At 41.9% G+C, this 22641-nt stretch overlaps 1 protein-coding gene across 1 annotated transcript in view; it reads right to left on the bottom strand.

Annotated features, from left to right (window-relative positions):
* The window catches only part of VPS13B (vacuolar protein sorting 13 homolog B), a 1252356-nt gene that overhangs the window by 556832 nt on the left and 672883 nt on the right, over positions 1-22641 (bottom strand). Inside the window, 1 exon segment of the mRNA XM_040354774.1 lies at positions 20895-21098. Coding sequence (XP_040210708.1) covers positions 20895-21098 — 204 coding nt within the window.

Genomic DNA, 22641 nt, shown 5'->3' with positions numbered 1-22641 from the left:
ATTCATGTGAACCAGGACAGGAGAGGGAGAACAGCCCCAGAGAATGATCTCCTGATGCAATATCAACTGCTAGGGTGGGGGCAATTCTCTGCCTGTTCTCCAGTATTAACTGTAATGACTGCTCCTACCATTCAACTGCCCCTCTTCCGTACTGCCTGTTCGCAACATTGACTGCACCCCTCTTGTACTTTCTGTCCTCACCATTAACTGCATTTTCTGTACTGCCAGCCCCCACTATTAGCTGCACCCTCTGTACTGCCAGCCCCCGCAATCAACTACCATTGGCTGCAGCGGCTTTTATCTGACAGGGCGGCTGAACAGAAGTTAATCAGTAGATGGACTTCTGTTCAATTGCAGTGGCCACACATTCAGAAATTTGGCTGGTCCCTGCTGAACTGGATGAATTTTGATCTATGGCTTGATATGCAATTAGCAAACTTCCAACTGTTGCAGAACTAGAAGTCCCATGGGGCATATCAAGACTGACAGCCACAAGCATGACACCATGAGACAGAGGCATGATGGGATTTGTAGTTTTGCAACAGCTGGAGGTCTGCTAATTGCATATCCCTGATCTATGGCCACCTTTGGTAGCCTTTGTGTATTTCCTTTAGATCTGGTAACCCACTGTAAAACTTTGACTCTGTGCAGAAGTTTCCTGCAATATACAGTAGCTTGGTCAATGCTGCTTCCTCTTCACGTACACAGTGACTGCTGGTCTTACATCTGTCCCCCTCCTGTAGTTTTCTGTTGGCAGCATGTAGTGGATGGACCCACTGGGTCCTTCTCAAAGCTCTGCTCAAGTCATGTACAGCACCGTGATGATGTCACTGTGCCTGGAATTTAGCTTTAACATTTTAATGAATGCACACTTGTTTCAAGTGAAATGAGGGAGAGCTGAAGCAATATATATATATTGATTTTGAAAAAAGTACACACTACTGCTATCTGTACAGCTATGCACTTTTCAGGACCACTATTTTACGTAGCAATGTAAGTCACAAAAAAAAAAAAAAAAAGAATGTGCTTTGGCAATGCTGAATTGTATTCTATTGATTCATGTGAAGTTTGAATTTTAGTAATAGGTTCACTTTAAATAATCAAGCATGCTGGTGCTTCATACTGTAAATCAATATATAATTACATCTGGAAATGGCTATCCTAGCCAAACCTCTGCTAAGGTATAATGTATACGTAATTGTATTTTATTTACAACCCTTTACAGGTCTAAGTCCTTTAGAATGATGTTAATTTGAGTTGCTGCAGTATATATTTGAGCAGGCAATAGAGTTAAATCATGCGGTATATAACACACTGAAAGATCTACAGCTTGCCCTTCTGTTAATGGCAGCAGCTACAACAATACACCAGATCAATGTTCTCATATTATGCTCTCTGCAGCTATAAAACCTACTTTAGAGCAATGAAATAAAATACAATTTATGTAGAATTAGTTTGCTTATGTGCAATTACAATCTAATATAAACACTGCTGGTTTACTCATTAAACATTAATGGCAATAAAAGCAAAGTATTATAACAATTCCAGGTAGTCAGAGGTAAATGATATGTTGTATCGCTCGGTTGTAAATGTTAGCCACAGTGGATATTTAATTTCCCCAAAAAAAAATGTACAGAACATTTAGAGCTTTTTGAAGCAGCTCACAATATTCCTGCTATCGTGTTTTAAGAGACCATACACATGTACAATTCTACAATAAAATGGCATAGAATTGATAAACTAATCAACCTCAATATAATTATTCCCCTTCACATCAAGGTAAAATAAATTATTATGGATACAAAGAAACAAAATATTTTTTGGATGTTAAGGTTAATTGTTAGATATAACACATTTTATTTAGTACTTCCTTAAATCCAGAAACACTTTTAAAATCATCTAAAAAGATTTTTTGAACGACATAGCTCACAATTTAAAGGGTCACTAAAGGATTTTTTTTTTTTTTTTAGCTAAATAGCTTCCTTTACCTTACTGCAGTCATGGTTTCATGTCCTCATTGTTAGTTTTTGCTCTGATGTTGCTGTAATTCTGCTCTGTTCTGGACACTTCCTGGTTGTCTGTTTCCTGAGGACCACAGTACTGGGAGATTCTAGTTTCGTTTTCCAAACCATCACTTCTCTATGGCTCTATACAGCACAGAGGCAGGATAACATGCAAAAACGAAACTAAAACTACAGGTACATTATATGATTGATTTGTATCTATTTTTAATCGGTTTTAAAAGGAATCAGTTAACTATTATGTCTCTATACCCTGTAAACAGTCATTTGAGCAAAAAAAAAATGTTTCCTTTACAACTCCTTTAAATTATGTATATATTGCATTTAGGTTTCCACAAGTATGTTGCTTTTAGAAATTATCTCAATGTGTTTTGCCTTTAATATGGCTTCCTCAGGAGATTATATTAGCACATATTTGATGCATCAAAAAGAATGTGATGGTAGGCAACTGGCAAACAGTTATATGCAAATATGTAAAAGTTCAAAGGGTATACATGCCAGAAGCAGTCTGGTGCATACACCTGTGACAAAGGCCTGAAAGTGGTATAGGCAAGCTACAAGAGGGGCACCAAGGATAGCCCCAATATTCATACTTAAAGGAATCTGGCAAATAAACAAGGAAGGAAAGGATCTCAACAATTTTCAAATATGTATTATACAGGTCCTCTTGAAAACCAATAGCCTGTAAACTAAGATGGCCTGTGGTGCTGAAAGGGCAGCCCACAAGCCTTTGTGGGGTGTTGCAGTTGAATGGACCAGGCTCCTAATATTTGTGCTGTCTGAATTTTTACATACCGTATTTATCGGCGTATATCGCGCACTTTTTTGCCCTGAAAATCAAAAAAGATCTCCCTTCTGAGACACATATGAAGGCAACATCCAGGATCTAGGAACCGGATACCCCTCAGTCTTGTTGGGAGACTTTAAAAATATCCTGTGTCCATACTGACCGCTGTAGTGGTCATTAGCTCTGGTAAGCAGACTACAACACTTTATCATTTGGGTGTTTTCTGGTGGATAGATAGCATGGATCTTTTCTGATGTCACATCTTGAATATTGTATCAGCGACTTACCTGATTCACATTGGATCTTTCACTTTTTGGACTTCCAATTATTCACTGTTTCTCACTTGCCTATATTTTGGACTTTATTAACCATATTTGTCTATATTATAGTATGAACCTTGATTGCCTGTGAATTCAGGCCACTTTTATATTTATATTCACATTTATATTCATATATTTTTCTGTGTTTTATTTGTACACCTATGTTCATTTATTAGGTTCTCACCATCAATCACCACTAGTTTTTGCGCTGTACCTCCTTTTTTTACTTTTAAGAGTTAAAAGCGCCCCGCTAGCGGCCCAAATGTGCCACAAAAACAACATTAAAGTGCGGCTACAAAAAGCAGCGCTTTACCGCCGACGCTCGGGCGCTGTGAGTGTGAAAGCACTCTTGGGCCCCTTTAACACATAGGGACCATTCATTTCATCAGTTCAGTCACATCAAAATGGATGAAGTATTCATCAGTTTTTTTTTACATACACTACCAATGCAAAAACGGATGGAAAACTGACCATTTGTCAGTTAACATCCGTTTTTCATTTGATCCGTTGAAAAATAGGACTTTCATCCGTTCAAAAATAAATGGATGCCAACAGATGCAAATTGATGATTGTCTGTTGTAATCTGTTTTTCCATAGGAAGGCATTGATGTCCATTTTTCATCCATCAACGGATGAATGAAAAACGGTATGTGTGAAAGGGGCCTAAAAATAAAACTATATACTTCTAATGCCGTGTACACACGATTATTTATCAGCATTTAAAAAACGTCATTTAAAATGATCTGAAAAACAACAATTTTTTTTTCCAAACATGCTTCATTTTTTAACGTCGTTTTAAACAATGTCGTTTTTTGGGTTGTAAAAAATAATCGTGTGTGGGCTAAAACGACGAAAAAAAAACCGTGCATGCTCAGAAGCAAGTTATGAGACGGGAGCGCTCGTTCTGGTAAAACTACCGTTCATAATGGAGTAAGCACATTCATCACGCTGTAACAGACAAAAAAGCGTGAATCGTCTTTTACTAACACGGAATCAGCTAAAGCAGCCCAACGGCGAATGGAACTTCCCCTTTAAAGTGCCGTCGTACGTGTTGTACGTCACCGCGCTTTGCTAGATAATTTTTTAAAAATTATGGTGTCTAGGCAACATCGTTTTAATGATGAAGTTGGGAAAACGTTGTTTTTTTAGACATGCTGAAAAACGTTTTCTTTCATGCTGAAAAATTATCGTGTGTACGCGCCATTAGGGTTGGTAAGCTGAAATAAATTACATTTTGTAAATGTAATAAAGGCACAAGGTTTTTACCTTCATGCATTCTATGCATGAAGGGAAAACAGCTTCTGTGTGCAGAAGCCACCCTGCCCAGTCACAGCCAGTGAGAAAATCAGGGGGCGGGGCCGAGCTGTGGCTCCATGTGCGAATGGACACACAGAGCCGTGGTTTGGAAGCGCACTTGCTTGGGTGCCCCCTGAACAAGTTGCTTGCTGTGGGGGCACTGCCTGCTGTGGGGGGGGGCGGAAAATCTGGGCTGCTCTTTGCAAAACCACTGCACAGAGCAGGTAAGTATGACATGTTTGTTATTTAAAAAGAAAAAGGCTTTAGCCCTGGTTCACACTGGGTACGATTTGGAACGATTTGAGATGTGATTTGACATGTCAAATCGCATCTCAAATCGGCGGCATTTGCCGGCAATGGCACTGTCCTAATCAGTGCGACGCCGCATCTGCGATTTCAAAAAGTAGTTCCTGCACTACTTTTTGCGAATTCGGGCCGCGATTTACATTAAATTGCGGCCGAAATCGCGGCAAAATCGCGGTAAAATCGCGAATTTTACCGCAATTTTTAATTCGCAGCAGTGTGAACCTAGGCTTAATATCGATTTAAGTAGGCAAACACTGAACTGCTAATGTTGTGTAGGCATCAGCATAACTGTAATGTAAATCTAAAATTTAACCCAATAAACTTATTGAAGAGCACTGTTAGTAAGGCAAATTGTGTATAGAAGTGGGGAAAAGAAACTAGAAGTGTCCTCACTAACAAGGAAAGGCTACTTGCCAGTAGTCTAGTACAGTTTTGAAAAAGGCTAAGAGATGATTGGTTGCTGTGGGCTGAAATTACCTTTTCCTCCAGTTGTCATACATACATTTCTAAATTAATATGTGTTTTAACATGTGTTTATTCAGGTTTCTAATTTGCAAGGGTTGACAGATTGGAATACTCCACTGGGTACAAAAATAGTCCTCACGTTTATTACAACCAAACAAAGAACACCGAAATATATTTATATAGATATATTAAAAGAAAAATGTTCCTAATCTAGTATGTAACATCAATTTTCCACTGCCTGGAAACAAACATGTGGGTTTCTTATTGACAATCTGGTAGAAATGTGTTCACTGTGCTTAGAAAAACGATTGTTTTTACATTTGCTTTCTAGTCTCATGGTGTTGTATTAAATTGCACCAGCTCATTTTTCAATTGCCAAAAGCAATTTCCCAAACACTTTGCCCCACCCTTTGCTCAGGCTTCTGCCAGCTTACAGCGAGGTCACAGCCAAATTAAGCAGCCCTGGGCAGGAAATGTTTGTGCTGCACTGTGCTCTCCAGCAGCAAAGGAAAGACATGTGAAAGCGGCCTCCATACAGGAAAGCTAAAACTTCCATACCTGTGCTAACATACAACACTTGATTGAATGGGCTCCATTAGCAAATTAAACAGTCTTGAAACTGTTCCCTTTTCTAAAGAATATCTGAGCAATATGCTGCAAAGTCTTTTTTTTACCAAAGTAGCCCCTCCAGTCAACCCTGAAATGCAAACAGAGAATGCAGCTAGGGGTTTGAATTGTTCATCCAGGTTTAATTGTAATGCACCAGGCTGGGTATTGTGGTTATATGGAAACCTTAAAAAAAAAAAAAAACGGTATAAAAAGTAAAACGCTATTGGCACTAGGATAAAACGACATGCTCCAGTAACTTCCAAGAAGAAACTCTTATGCCGCATACACACAATCGGAATTTCCGATGGAAAAAAATCAGACAGACTTTTTCCATAGGAAATTCCGTATGCCCCATCGAAGAATTTCCATTGGAAATTCCGATGAATTCCATCGGAGTTTAAATATAGAACATGTTCTGTTTTACTCCGATGGAATTTGTCGGAATTCCGATGAGCTTTTGGTTGGGCAAAATCCTGATTGTGTGTAGGCAGCATTAGACATGTGGATTGGATGTGGGTTGGTTCAACTACTTATAATTGTTCACCTATTCATTTGTAAGGTAATCCACTAACTAAGATTCAGGGTTAGTATTAGTAGACAGATCCACTACCCAAATGTTCCAAACCTTGTGGAATTTTTTAGGGCATCCTCTCGCCAAATAGGTGGCCTTGTACAGAGGTAAATTAACATTAATGAACTTTTTCCCCAAGGTAAGGGTTGGAGCAGATGAGGATTTCCACTGAAGAATAATTTTTCTTGCATAGAACAATAATAATCCTATCAGCTTCCTGGAGGCGTGAAGATGAGCCAGAGTGTCCACCAAACCTCCACGGTCCAGGGAACATGAATAGTGGTATGACCGAGACCACCGCTTCCCAAAAAGCTTGGATGCAAGGGCATTGGCAAAAGATGTGGATAAAGTTTGCTGCACACCGCCAACACTCTGCAGAAATGGAGGGATAAATTCTGTGTAAACGTGCAGGTGTGAGATAGATGTAGGAGTTTGTACTGAATCACCCTGTCCTTTGAGGAAACCAGCTGTAAAAATGTCATTCTTATATTTCCTCCCAACCTTCATCATCTAAGCTAGGGGCATCTAGTGCCCATTTATATTTAAGAGTTTACAGCCCCTAGTGGACAGAGGGAGACATGGCCTTATAAATAGTTCAGAGGGGTTTAGTGAGGGTATCATCTCTGAGTAAACCCTTCTTTCTTTACCAAGTAATGGAGGAGAGATTTTACCAATCCCAACTTAATTCCTCTTGCATATTAATGCCTGGTTGCTCCGAAGCATAGCTACTAAATTACCCTGCCTTGGAGAGAGGACATCCCGGCCCTGGGAGAAGGCAAATGGGAGGACTGTATATCAACCTATATCCCATCCATGATAGCGGCCAGAATTTAGACCCTTCATGCCCCAGATGCAACACATAAATAGGCACATTCTTGCATTTAGCATGGGCCTGCCCTAAAATCCAAACCTACTGGGAACACGAAGCAGGGAAACTGATCGAACTGCTGTGGACTCTGGTGCCAAGGGAACCAATGGTGCTCCTGCTGAGCTACTTAGGGGAGTTTGAGGACAGGTATTCTCAACTCTGCGTTACTTTTTCACTATTCTATGCCAGGAGGGAGATAATGATCCACTGGACGTCAGCAGAACCCCCCCCCTACACTGAAAGCCTGGCAAAAGGCGGTTGATTTAGTACTTCCCTTGTACAAGCTCACATACGAGAACAGGCAATGCCCAGCTAAATTTGATAAGGTGTGGGCTGCATGGGTGGACACAGGTGGATAAGGAGACGGAGAGGTAGGGGACCAAATGATGGGTTCCCCCCGGGTGACACCCAACCATACCAAATAACAACTAATTTAATAAACAGGCTAGACAGTTGAAGGCTTTCCCCGCCCCCCAGATCGGGTACACTAAGGTTATCAAGGACCGAACCTAGATGAGAATATTCTTGGGAATTATCACCGCTTGAGAAATGGTAGAAATTATATTTTGTATGGATTGGTAGGATGCTCAATATGGATATTTCAAATTGATACTGTAACTAAGCAATATTTGAATGTCGGATGCTGACTGTATTGTAATGCTGATTTGTTTAATAAAAATGTTTCTGTTAAAAAAATCACCGTGCCTTAAAAGTTTCAATATGACTGGTGATATGTCAAGCAGAAGGAAAGAGTAAAATTACATAGCACAAACTTTAGGAAGCAGACCCTCCCAGAACACGTGAGGAGCTCGGTGAAATTTACTTGCAGAGGATTACAGTGAATTTAACTGTGGTTAAATAGACAGTGGACTTTCTGACTTCATAATTGCCCTGTATGTCTGATGATTTAGCTAAAGGAAATAGTACAATAAGATTGTATAGTGTATGGCCCCCTTAAGATACCAAAATGACGTGATAAACTGAAGACAAAGCTTAAAACGATAAAGCAATTAACTCTTTTCATATACTGAACAGTAGCTAAAAACAGCTCTACCTGCTATAAAAAAAAAACAAAAAAAAAAAAAAAACTCTTCTGATCTGTCCTGATACCACTAAATAAATAATTTCTTAGTGTGAAAATAGAAGTGCCACACCAAGGTTTAGTTTAAAAAATGAGGCTTGTATATAAAAGAGGAGCCAATTAAGACCAACTCTTTTTTGGCGTAGAGAGAGAAAACATACAGACAGATTTTGCGAAAAGTGTCTTGCGTCCATTCTAAAAGTGGAGCAGCATGAGCCAAATTCAAGTACAAGTTCTAGACAGTACAATTTCTAGACATGATGGAGTGAGTATTACCGCGCTTACCACAAGAGTGGGGGAATGGGGAAAAGGGGAGGGGTACAGCTGCTGCACTGTATGGTGTATCAAACCAGGAGCAAATAGAGAATAGGGGGGTAGTGCTGCGCTGTGAGTGGGGAGTGGGATAATGTGCAAAGGAAATATGGCAGATCCTAATATATGGAAAGATAAGGTCTGACTAATAATCACAATCACAGTAAAAATGATAATAATATGCCATAACAAGTGAATAACATCAAAGTAAACGTGCTACAGTGCAGCCAAGGCTAGCTGCCAAATAATGAAGTAGTACAAAGTGACAGTGCAAGTGTCATAAAGTGCAATATAATGGTACCAAATGTACTGATACACAATAGGGTGTACAGCGTGCAAACTACAACACACAGCAGTGACTGCAATAACACTAAATTAAATGTCCATACAGCAGATAGCTGTAACCATAACAGCAGGAGAAAATCCAAAATAAAAGTGCTGGTGTAAATGCCAAAGTGATGTGAAACAAGGTTAATTCCCGGTGTTTACTTCAGAGTAAGTGAGGATGTCCCCTTACCTTACTGCTGTAAGGTAACAGCGTAAAAACCCAGGTACACTTTTCTGGTCAAATCCAAATACGGTATCATCCAAAAGGGCTGTAATTGGAAAAATAGATCCCTCTCGGTAGTCAAAATGGCGACTGCCCTACTTCCGGTTTACGCAAGTAGCTCAGTGCCCCACTTCCAGTCTTATTAACAAGCCACCCTATATAATAGCACCCTCTTTTTTTCTCTAACTACTCCTGAAGAAGTCACGAGAAGTGACGAATGCGCATATGAGTATAACATAGAGCCCATTAGAGGTACCGGTGGTGACGTCGGCGAACGCCCTGTTTTTATATGCCTGTTTTTTTATCACTACAATGTGAGTACCCAGTGTATTATCTTGTTTGAATAAATCCTTTTTTTAAACGATACTGCACTATTGGCACTTTTATCTCCCTGGGTGCGAGTCACTGTCACTGGTTGGACGTGACTACCGAGAGGGATCTATTTTTCCAATTACAGCCCTTTTGGATGATACCGTATTTGGATTTGACCAGAAAAGTGTACCTGGGTTTTTACGCTGTTACCTTACAGCAGTAAGGTAAGGGGACATCCTCACTTACTCTAAAGTAAACACCGGGAATTAACCTTGTTTCACGTCACTTTGGCATTTACACCAGCACTTTTTTTTTGGATTTTCTCCTGCTGTTATGGTTACAGCTATCTGCTGTATGGACATTTAATTTAGTGTTATTGCAGTCACCGCTGTGTGTTGTAGTTTGCACGCTGTACACCCCATTGTGTATCAGTACATTTGGTACCATTATATTGCACTTTATGACACTTGCACTGTCACTTTGTACTACTTCATTATTTGGCAGCTAGCCTTGGCTGCACTGTAGCACGTTTACTTTGATGTTATTCACTTGTTATGGCATATTATTATCATTTTTACTGTGATTGTGATTATTAGTCAGACCTTATCTTTCCATATATTAGGATCTGCCATATTTCCTTTGCACATTATCCCACTCCCCACTCACAGCGCAGCACTACCCCCCTATTCACAATTTCTAGACAGGTACATGAATTTGGCACATCCTTCAACAATTTTCGTAGGCATGAGAGACACTTGTGAAAAATGCACCTGAGCCAGTCTTTATGAATCCAGGAATGATGTTTGAGCCTATTCTTTGTTGATCTAGTAAGAGAATTAAGCCTCCTTCACATGCGTGTACTACAGCATACACCTGTGCAAGGGATGTATATAGAGTTGCTTTTTCCTGGAGTCTGCAGAGCATTGCACCCTTTATCAGCAGATAGTGGGTGCAATGTCAGGTTCCTGCCCAGTCTTCCTCTAGTTTTGTGCTTGTATCCTTGTACGGGCTTTCAGTTACAAAGCTAAAGGAAAAATGGACTACGAGCATGCAAACAGATGTTTAACGGTATTTGTAGTTTTTTCATTCACAGAACTTTGTGAATGAATGACACAGCTGTGTAGGCGGAGACCTGCACAGCCTAACAGTTTTAAAAAGTGACAGTGGGTGGATTGAGAGGAACCCCCACCCACTGTCACAGAGCAGGGAGCACTGGCAGGTAAGGCAGGTGCATTGGAGCATGCTCCATGTTACACCCTAAATATCGCTGTAATATGCTCCTATAGGTGAACTTATCCTTTAAGATTCTAAGGAGGGGTGGGCTCCCTCCAGGGATACCTGCCCTTGATTTATCCACTGCTATATACAGTATGCTTCAAAATGGAGATGCTTAAATATAAATATAGAGTTATGCTGGCCATACACTAGCTGAAAAATGCTTCAAAAATCGGTCATGTGGACAGTTTGTTTGTTTTTCGCACAGTTAATGGGTACAATTAGAAAATTGGTTTCAACTTTTTAGAGCCAAAACATCAAAGTAACAGAAAGGTTATAGTGTTTCTTGCTCAAACTGTTTGCACTAGGCATATTTGACAAATAAAGGAAAAACTGATCCATTTATGTCCATTGAACAATTTATTGATCAACAATTGGTCATTACATAATGGCAAAATCGTGTTTTATGGCAGCCTGTTTGTCTGTGATACCCATCATCAATATGTGAGAGGGATTAAGTTAGGATTGGTAATTCATTAGATTACCAAAAGTATTGGGACACCTGGCTTTACATGCACATGAACTTTAATGGCGTACCAGTCCTTCGACCGTAGGGTTCAATATTGAGTTGGCCCACCCTTTGCAGCTATAACAGCTTCAACTCTTATGGGAAAAGTGTTCACAAGGTTTAGGAGTGTGTCTATGGGAATGATTGACCATTCTTCCAGAAGCATATTTGTGAGGTCAGGCACTCATGTGGACGAGAAGGCCTGGCTTGTAGTCTCTGCTCTAATTCTTCCCAAAGTTTTTCCATTAAATTGAGGTCATTCAAATTCCTCCACCCGAAACACGCTCATCCATGTCTTTATGAACCTTGCTTTGTGCACTGGTACACAGTCATGTTGTAACAGGAAGTTGACACCCCCAAACTGTTCCCACAAAGTTTGGAGCATGAAAATATCCAATATGTCTTGGTATGCTGATGCCTTAAGAATTCCCTTCACTGGAACCAAGGGGCCAATCCCAACCCCTGAAGAACAACCCCACACCATAAACCCCCTAAACCAAATTATTTGGAACAGTGCACAAAGCAAGGTCCATAAAGACATGGGTGAGAGAGTTTGGAGTGGAAGGACTTGACTGGTCTGCACAGAGTTCTGTCCTCAACCAAACAGAAACATCTTTAGGATGAATTAGAGTGGAAACTGAGAGCCAGGCCTTCTTGTCTAACATCAGTGCTGATATGGAATAAAGAACAAACTATTTTTAGTGGACACAATGTGCGCTAATTCTTTTCTTTTTTTTTTCTTCTTCATCTGAATCTATACAACTAAGCTATCATAGCTTGAATATAATAATAAAAAAAAGAGTTAAGGAAAGAGTCAACAAATAAATATTCGGAGCTGTCAGAGCTGAGAATTGTTTTTGAAGATTCAAGCTCCAGGGATGCTGTTCTTAAGCCCTGTACACACGATCGGATATCTGATGGAATCTAATCCGATGGATTTTTTCATTGGATATCCGATGAAACTGGCTTTCATCAGTCTTGCTTGCACAACATCGGTCCAAAATCCGACCGTGTCCAAACGCGGTGACGTAAAACAGTACGACGTGCTGAGATGGACTTCCACACAGACGATCGTTTTTTTCTATGGGTTTTTTAACCATAGGAGAATTTTAAAACATGTTATATTTTTTTTTTCACTGATGGAAAACAAACCGATGGGGCCCACACACGATCGGTTTGTCCGCTGAAAACGGTCCATCGGTCCGTTTTCATCAGACAAACCAATCGTGTGTACAGGGCTTTATCCTTCAACCAGAACTTGCAGAGTCACTGACCTATTACAAGAATATAAATGCCCATGAAGGGTTGACTCAACTCCTACATTCATGCTTATTGCTGGACAATTGCCCAACAAGTGGTGACACAAGGGGCGATAAGGATAAAAGCCTTGAGGCTTGTACCTTCATAAACAAGTCAGCAATTGCAGATCCTATGAATCTATAATGATAGGATCCCTTTAAATTCCAAGTGATCCACGTAGTAAAGTTAGCTTAAGGTACTGCCCATGGCAACCAGTCACATTGCAAATTGAAGGCAAACATTTAAAAAATGAAATTGGCTAAAGTACACTGCTCTGGCACAGAGTTATAAATGAGCTCCAATTGTTTTTCCAAACCAAACCTGAGGAAATGATTACCCCCCCACACCCCAATTTTAAAAGCTGCTTGCCATCTTCTATTACAGCTAATGTGATATCACACATTCTAAGACTGGTGTGGTAAAGTACGCCTAGCACAGCTGGAAACAACTTTGCACCTGATATTTTGCAAGACAGAGAGGAAAGCAATTTACTGCTGTGTGCTGCTGGCTGTGACTCCGGAAAAAAGGTGCTGGAGAGTCAGCTAATATGGGAATTCATGTCCACAGAATCATAAAACCTTCCCCATCCCAGACCACAGGCTGGTGAATCACACATGTGGAAGATTTCTATATCAGGAGAAAACAGATGACTGTGCTTTTCTTCTTTACTGTAACATTGTACATCATTATTGATACATAGTTATGGCATGCAGCTGTGGAAAAATGGCTGCCAGGACAATGTTCAAGTGATGGTGATGCAAATTCTTAAAAAGCCATGGTTACTTTTCTGACAATCTTGACACTATCATCTACTCCAGTGGGTACGAAATTAAAACATACAAAAAATAGGATTTTTTATTACAGCTTACCTGTAAAATCCTTTTCTTTGAGTACATCATGGGACACAGAGGCTTTAATCATTACTATGTGGGTTATATTCCACCTTCAGGTGCTGGACACTGGTTTAATCAATTAGAACAGGAAGTTCCCTCCCTATATAACCCCTCCCATACTGGCAGCACCTCAGTTTTTGTCGCAAAGCAATAAGTGTCCCAATATCCCCAAACAAGAGGGGTGGAAACTCTGTGTCCCGTGATGTACTCAAAGAAAATGATTTTACAGGTAAGCTGTAATAAAAAATCCTATTTTATTTATCGTACATCACAGGACACAGAGTCTTTAATCATTACTATGTGGGACGTCCTAAAGCAATTCCTACTGAGGGGAGGGAGACACCAACAAGGCAGACTGCCATCAGACATGAGGACCTCTGATGCTGCCTGCAGCATCTTGTGCCCAAAAAAAGGCTGAATCCTCCTGCTGTCTTATGTTCACTTGATAGGATTTAGTGAACGTAAGCACAAACGACCGAGTTGCGGCCTGGCTAATCTGAGTCACAAAAGCTTGGTAATGCGCCCCGCAAGAAGTGCTTACTATCCTGGTAGGGTGCACCCCAACAGAAACAGAGGGAAGCCCTCTCTTTAACCATAAGCCTGAATAATAACCTGATGAATCAACATTTGACAATAGTTGATTTAGACGTTGCCTGCCCCTTGCTGGGGCCTCCTGGTAGCGCAACAACATCAGTCTTCCGTATCCGAGCAGCCGCTTCAAACAGGTCTTGACCTCTCTTACTCTAACGAGAGAGCATGTAGCCATTTTAATAGCTGATCTGAACACTGCCTGCCCACATCTAGGGTCTTCTGGCAGCAAAACAAAACGTTAGGTTTCTATATCTGAAAACCTTCAGATAGATCTTTAACTGCTCTCATCTCTATTGAGAGAAAAGCAATAACCTTCCTTCCGCGGACCAAGGTCTTGAAAAAAAGGAAGGCAAGAATATCTTGGATTCAAAAGAACACTAGATTCTTCTAGTAAATAAGGTTGGGTGAAGATTTAACATCGCCCTTCTTGTGAAAATAATTAAGTATGGCTCTATACAAAGAAAGTTGCCAATACTTTCTTGCAGATGCAACCGCAACCAAGAACACCAATTCCCTCCTTAGAAGAATGAAGGGAATATGGTGCATCAGCCCAAGGTGCTGACCTTGTAAGCTGACACAACTAGATCCAATCTTCCGAGCCTAAGGGCGACCTAACTGGCGGACTTATACACGTCAACCCTTGTATAACGGCCCGGATCAAGAGAGTGTGACACAAGCAACCTTTGAAAATATTGACAATGCCGAGATCGAATCCTTGATGGAAATTAAGGCTAGCTCCATCTCCTTTTCAATGTAGGAAGGCAAGAATCCTTCCTAAGACACACTACCAAGAATGCCACCCCTTGGTTTCACACCAGGAACATGGGCCTTCCAGATCCTAGGATATGTGGTCCTGGAGGCCAGCTCTCCTGTATGAATCACGGTAATTGCCGCTGATTCTGAAAGCCCCGATCCTCAACAATGCGGGCTATAACAGCCAGACCATTAATACCCCTGTATGCAAGACAGGATGTAATCCTGCAAAGCAGGGCTGGACAAGCCGTAAGGGGCCCTGGTTCCTCTACGATCACCTCTGCTGTCCCTGCACAGTCAGGTCGTATGGGCTATGCCGGAGCAATTAGGTCAGCTTCTGTTCTTCTGATGTAGCATGGAATCCACGAAAGTTGAGGCCCTGGGGGGAGAAAACACATAAACCAGCGACGACTGGTCCCCCAGGATCACTAACACATCTGTTCCGCATGCTGGTGGATTATTTGTCCTTGACACAAAGTTGTTACATTTCTTGTTGAACCTGGACGTCAACACCCCTTATGTACAGGGTACCGTTTCTGTGACATTTGGTCAGAAAAAAGTCGGGGTGTAAAGGTTAATCCCCCGGACATAATTGTAGACGGCTCTAGCGAATCGCCTGCCAATCTAGTATTCCATGAAATTACGATTGTCAGTAGGCAAGGCACAAGCTCCTCCCTGGTAAACAAAGCAAACCACTAGAGAGGCATTGTCAGATTGTATTCAGACGGAGCAACCCTGTTACTTGAACGCTCAGGCCATTAAGCCAGATGCTCCATCCATAGCTCTTAGAAGGCTGACAGATAAGGCTCCCTTGGAGCTTGATCACCTTCCCTGAGCCGTGGTCTCTTCCAGGCCTGGATTCTATCCCTAGAGGCCAGCCCTCGCAACCTGCTCCCAGGTAACGGGTATGAAGGATCTTCCCTTCTGTCCATCATTCAGTTAAGAACCATCCACTGAAATTCCAGCATATCCCTGGGACCAGACTCTTAGGATAATGCTAGGTTAGGATCCACTTGTTCCAGGCCGACCGAATAATGTTTATATCAGCTTTGAATAAAACTGAGCATAGGGAACTGTCTCTGAATGAAGCCAGCATATTCCCACTAGACTGGGATTGTAACCCAGGAGTTCCAGATATTTAACCATGCTGGACTCCCCTAGGCCCAGCCATGCTACTGACTGATCTGTCAGCAGGAGTTTGCTTCGGTATGCCATTACTGCTATACCCTGGGCCTTTAGACTTTCTTGAGGCGGGCCCTAGCAGCCTCGTAAATAAACACACCTGCAAATAGCTCCCCATATGTGCATGTGGCAATTTTTTTAAAGCCCATATTCCTCTATGGAAGCGTGTGTTCATGGAAGTGTGTGATCATGGAAACATGAAATCATACAAATATGTTTTTGGCAAAAACATAACAAAGGGGGTGTGCTGCATACACGCATACATATAGCATGTGAGCTATGAACAAGCATCTTGCCAAACAAGTATGCGCTATGAACGTGTTATGCAGGATTGTGCAACACATACCCCTGCAGACACGTATTCCTATGTAAGGCCAAGGAATCCTGTATAATTAAGGAAACCTAATTATCATGCCTCATAACGCAAAATTTAGGCAAACATGCATCCTTATGCGATTCAGCAATTTTCATGTGATCCAACATCTTTGCATCTTAAGCACTCCTGTGCGAACAAGTACCCTTGTGTGACCAAGGATTCTTGTATGATCGAGCACCCCTGTGCGATCCAGCATTTTTATGCAATTAAGTATTTTAATGCGATTTTTAGCATTTCTGCGGCTCTCTGTGTGACCAAACATGCCTGAGTAATCCAGGACTCGGGTGATCAAATAACCATGTGTGATCCAGCATCTTTATGCACTCCAGCATCTTTATGCGATTTTAGGCATTTCTGTGGAAACAAGCCTCTCTGTATGACCAAATATCCTTGGGAAATCAAGGACTCGGATTATCAGGTAACCATGTGTGATCCCGCATCTCTATGCACTCCAGCATCTTTATGCAATTGTAGGCATTCCTGTGGAAACAAGCCTCTCTGGGTGACCAAATATCCTTGGGTGATCAAGGACTCTGGTTATCAAGTAACCATGTGTGATCCTGCATCCTTATGCACTTAAGCATCTTTATGCGATCTTAGGCATTCCTGTGGAAACAAGCCTCTCTGTGTGACCAAACATCCTTGGATAATCGAGGACTCGTGTTATCAGGTAACCATGTGAGATCCTGCATCTTTATGCACTTTAAGCATTGTATGCGATTTTAGGCACTTTGCTGTGATTACACTCCCCTAAGTGACCATGTGAAATCATACAAACAAAAAAACATGTATATTTATGTGATCAACAATAAAACATGCTTTGTTACCGGTTTTTACCCCACATGCATTTTGAACATGCAAACATGCGGACTGGTAAAGAGGCAGTTATGCTCTGCAGATGTGCGACTCAGCAAACCTGCAACGTTAGCCATGTGCACAGCAGCAACTGTGCACACACCAGTTGTGCATTCGGATAGCCTGAAGCCAACACCAGGATGAGGACTTTATAGAGACAGAGGCTCTGGCCGTCTAGGCTGAGGGAAGTTATATGCAGCTTGAATCTCAGAAAAACACTGCAGCTGCAACCAGAGCTTGTGGGCTTCTAATAGTTTTCTCCTCATTAGGCTGACACCTGTTATCTGACAGTGAACCTTCATCCTCAGGTCTTTCAATCCCCTGGTTTGAGGAATTAGAGCAGGGAAAGGGACACACCCTGTTTTCTGCTTGTGAGGATGCTGTGAATATAGCAGTTAACCTCTTATAGACCCATAAATGCAATGCAACAAAACATATGCAGAGTGACTGCAATGTTGGGGGAGGCTCAACGCCTGATGCCGCGTACACACGATCCTTTTTTTGTGATGAAATAAAACAACATTTTTCATCATGAAAAAAAACTAAATTTTTCCAACTTCATCATAAAAAACGACGTTGCCCACACACCATAGTTTTCTGAAAATGCTCTAGAAAAGCACGGTTACATAGAACACGTACGACGGCACTCTGTTCCATTCAAGCTCCCGTCTCATAACTTGCTTCTGAGCATGCGCGGGTTTAAAACATCGTTTTAGCCCACACATGATCATTTTTTATGACACAAAAACATCATTTTGAAAAACGACATAAAAAATTTAAGCATGTTCAAAAAAATTTTTGGTCGTTTTTTAGAAGACGAAAAACGATGTGAAGCCCACACACGATCATTTTAAATGACGTTTTTAAAAACGTTGTTATATTTCATCAAAAAAAACGACCGTGTGTACGCGCGGCATGACAGGGCTGATAGCTCATTATGTGAGTCTTAAGTCTCTACAGGTTAGGATAGTATCATGCAAGCATGATAAAGGGACACCAGATTCAGGTGGTAATACCCCTTCCTACCCCTGAACCCTCCTTTATGGGGAGACAAAAAAGTCCTAAGCCAAAAGCAGAGGAAGTTAACCCTGGTGCATCAACAGCTGATCTTAGTCTAGCAAATAATGCCTGCTAATCTGCACAGCCAGATGCTGAGTAGGTGTCTTAGATGAATCTGTATCCAATATCCACAAGGTGTTTACGTGCCCAAGCTACTGTGTCCCCCTGGCTTTACAGAGCTCTGACATGCGCGTGCGCCAGCGGCAACCACATCATCCCACCGCCTACAAAACGCGCACGCACGCGTAGGGGAATGGTGGAGGCGGGGGAGAGGGAGATCCCCCAAGGAGTGCCGTGGACCCGGACTACGAGGGACTCCCCCCCCCATTGTGGCAGAGCCTGAAGCGGAGGAAGTAAGCTGCACCATAGATCAGCTAACCTTGAGCTTCCGTTTCTGGAAAGCATGGTAAGTGAAACACCATGCATGTCCTTTTACTGCCTTTAGTGGTGGAAAACAGATAAGACATACTCATGACAATCCTTTGCATAGGACTTAGGGGTACCAGCCTCCTGAAGGGGAGATCTATGGGTACTACAGCCATCCTTTCTCAACAGACATAGTGGTTTCTTTGCCCAGGCACACATGTATTATAGGCAAGACCCAATAACCCCTTCAGCAGAGGACTAGGACCAACTAGGGGAGGTATATGGGTGCCAGAGCCATCCTGTCTCAGAAGACATAGTGGTTAAGTTGCCCATGCATAGAAGCATAAAAATAGGCAAGACCAATGGAGAACCTACTGTCGGACCAAGTCCCGTAGGTACCTCCACTTACCTTTCCACGCTGAAGGGTATTGCAAAGCAAGAGGCCCAGCCTTCACCCCTCACCGTGGGCTTTGTCTCAGACCTTCAGGGACTGGGGTCCATAGCAGGTCAACTCTCCCCTGGACCTATATAGCACCCTGGCAACAGAAAAAACATTTGGTCTTTGGCATCGACCAATGCTCTGGAACCCAGGGTCCAGCTCTCAGAGAGAAGCATTTTAGGCAAAACCTCGTTCTTCGTACCGAGGCCTGGGTACAGTCCACTTTGGCTATGAAGCACCTTGGACGGATCCGGATTCATTGGAGGCTTTTTAAATCCAGCATGGATCCCTCCAGTGGAGCTCCTTAGAGCACATGTTTACTCGTGACCAACACCTTAGACACTGGTGAAAAAACTGAGGTGCTCCCAGTATGGGAGGGGTTATATAGGGAGGGAACTTCATGTTCTAATTGATTAAACCAGTGTCCAGCACCTGAAGGTGGAATATAACCCACATAGTAATGATTAAAGACTATGTGTCCCGTGATGTACGATAAAGAAAAGACCAGTCAGTAAAATATTCTTCTGGCAGAAGTCTGAATTTCATGTTTGTGCTATGACCCAGATCTCTCATATCACAACTTTCCCCCATCCCTCTACATCAGAGCCCCCCTTAAATCAGTGTTCTCAGTCGCCTCTCATTATATAACCAACTACCTTCACATCACAGCCCTCCCATCCTTTACATCAGTCCTCCTAATTACATCAGGGGCCTGCTTGCAATCACACCCCCCCCCCCGCCATTCTTATATCACAGCCCTCCAGGCAATTACAGACTCTCTTTCAAAGTCCTACCTCAGCATTGAAAGGCAGATTGCAGGAGGAGTGGCATGGTCTGAACAGAGGGCGGGAGCTGCCCAACTTTTTATGTTCGCAAGCAAGTGATATGTTGCTAGGGCCGCCGTAGGGCTGTGTTTTTTTTTTTTTTTTTACAAAAAACATGGTATAATTTAAACTACTTGCACAGCCAAGTTGACATAAAAGGTGTATTGAGCCTTTAAAGGCCAAGTACATCTTTTAAAAAAATTCAAATGAATGCACACATATTTTGCAAGTAAAACATATTTTTTTTTGGAGCGTGCAGAGCATTGCACTTACGAACAGCAGAACACGGGTGCAAGGTCAGGCTCCTGCAGAATCTCAGTATAGCAGTCTGCCCGCACCTCCCATATGGGCAAACAGTTACTGGAGAGTAGGAAGATCAATGATCTATGAGAGCAATCACCAGCGACCTTGCATTTTATTGAAACCAAAAAGCCCTCTGTCGAGGTGGGAGATAGTGGTTGCAGCTTATTCACTCACAGATCGCTGTAAATGAATGATGTGGCTGTGTTGGTGGAGCCCGGCACATCTGCACTCTTTTTAAATTGTGAAAGCTGGTGTGGGGAGATCTGACTGCTATCACAGCGGGGGATGAGAGGGGCGCAGGCAGCAGCTCTTTGGAGCTCTTTTGGGTTTAACATGTTACCAAAGATGAATTCATGGCTATAATATTGTATATCGTAATGGATTGCAACTCCCTGATTCACACCAAAGCAAAAGGCAATTGGATATTAATTTGTTGGCAGCACCTGCCCTATCTGAATCTTCAGGATTTTTTTTTTCTGATTTTTTTCTGTTATTTTATTATGAGCTCTTTTCAGATAATTTGTTCAAACTTTCTTGTGATCAAAGAAGGTAGACCAGAATGAAAAGCTGAACACAAATGTGCTATAATGGATTAGTTCTGTTGTTGACTTTGGATGTTTGCAAATGTTTTACAGGTTGACAGCACACTCTTCATATTATCAGCAACACTTACCTCAGTAGTGGTCCCAATATCAGCAGATGGGCTGCATGTGCTGGTATCATGAGGTGCAGTGCCAATGCTGCTTCTGATTGGAGAGCTGGGAGCAGCACCTGATGAGGAGTCAAAGTACATGGAGGACTGGTACAACACACCTTTCTTCTGAATCCTCTCCCATACTTTTCTCATGGTGTCTGTCAGTTGATACAACAACTCCACCTGGAAAATAGGCACACTTTCATGTTACTACAGAGCAATAAAAATACAAAAAAAACAAAGCTACTGGAAAATGTAATAACCAGATTCTGTGAAATGAAAATAAAAAAAAGATATGTAATCCAGCAATGTACTAAATGTTTCTTCCATATATGTCAACTCATTGGCTCAGGTTAACCCGACTACTTATAAATGGATGGCTTCATATAAAGTTGACTCAGGCAGGAATTGGAACCCTTATCAATTTGAAAAGTTAAAAATACTTTTTTGGATAATTTGGAAGCTCTATAAAAGAACCGTCCTCACTTCCTGTCTCTGAAGAATATGGTGGTAGAACCTCCTTAAGAGAGACACAGACAACATGATAAACTCAAAGGTTCTAAGGTGATTTCCCTTTTCGGCTGTGTTCCTCGCTCAAGCGAGCATATCGAGGGCCGGCTTCATGGATGTGTAAATAAGGAACAAGCCCATTCCAGCTCAGAGTGCATGCGTCCGGTAACGCAGATTATAGGCGACACTGTGACGTCACGACAAGGACTAATGTTCCCGACATGTTTCAACCACTCTATGTGGTTTTCATCCATGAAGCCGGCCCTCGATGCGCTCGTTTGAGCAAAGAACACAGCGGGAAAGGCAGCCATCAATAGCAGACTACTATACCAACCCGGAAGGTTTGCTAATGACATCTGAATCCCTCCACGTGTCAGATACCAACAGAAGTTCCTATTCCTGTGACGGGGGCTACAGTATTTGGCTACATTTCATTGTTTTGCTAATACAGCAGTTAGCCGTAATCTGACTTCCCATGTTATGGAGAGGAGGACACTTGCAACCTAAGATGATCCCTTCACACAACCGGGTCTGGTGAGCGGACCTCTGGTCCAATGTTTACATATGCAGGCGCTTCATACTCAGCTTAAATTGCTTTGTGGCTGTCGCTTTGCTTAGCTGATTGCTAGTTTGCTTTGCTAAAATCTGGATCTGGTCTGCATGCTGCCACCCTGCTACTCTACTTCCTGTTTATCAGTCTCGGCTTCAAGTGTTTTAGATTTCATTGAATGCTCTGCTTTGATAGCTCCCTCATAACAGGACCTTGGATTCTATTGAGCTGCGAAATTCAAGTTTGACATCATTCAAACGAGCCTCAGCACGTAGCCAAATCCATCTACTCTGCTATATATCCTCAATAGGATATGATCAGTCCCATGGGCTGATCAACCACTATTTCTGTGTAACCAACTGGATAGTTTTTCGAGCTGGTTACCCAGACAGAGTATTTCTGCATGCATACATTCTATAACGCAATTTAGTGTTTATTTAGTCAACGTTGTCCGATTAATTTTATTATTAAATTGGGTAAGGACGATGGGTATCTAAGAGTCTGTTTTAATGTGATTGCCAATTTTGTACCAATAAACCCTTTTTTATGCGGCACAGTCCACCCTTAGCGTCTTTATCTGGGGGGGGGGGGGGGAGATACATCCTCTTTTGTCTTTCCCCCGGGTTTTTTTTCCTTTAGGGGTACTATGTACCTCATACTTATTCA

The sequence above is a fragment of the Rana temporaria genome, chromosome 5, assembly GCF_905171775.1.
Source record: "Rana temporaria chromosome 5, aRanTem1.1, whole genome shotgun sequence".
NCBI classification, from domain to species: Eukaryota; Metazoa; Chordata; class Amphibia; order Anura; family Ranidae; genus Rana; species Rana temporaria.
The sequence above is the reverse complement of the archived record's forward strand: the minus strand, read 5'-3'. Positions and strand labels throughout refer to the sequence as shown.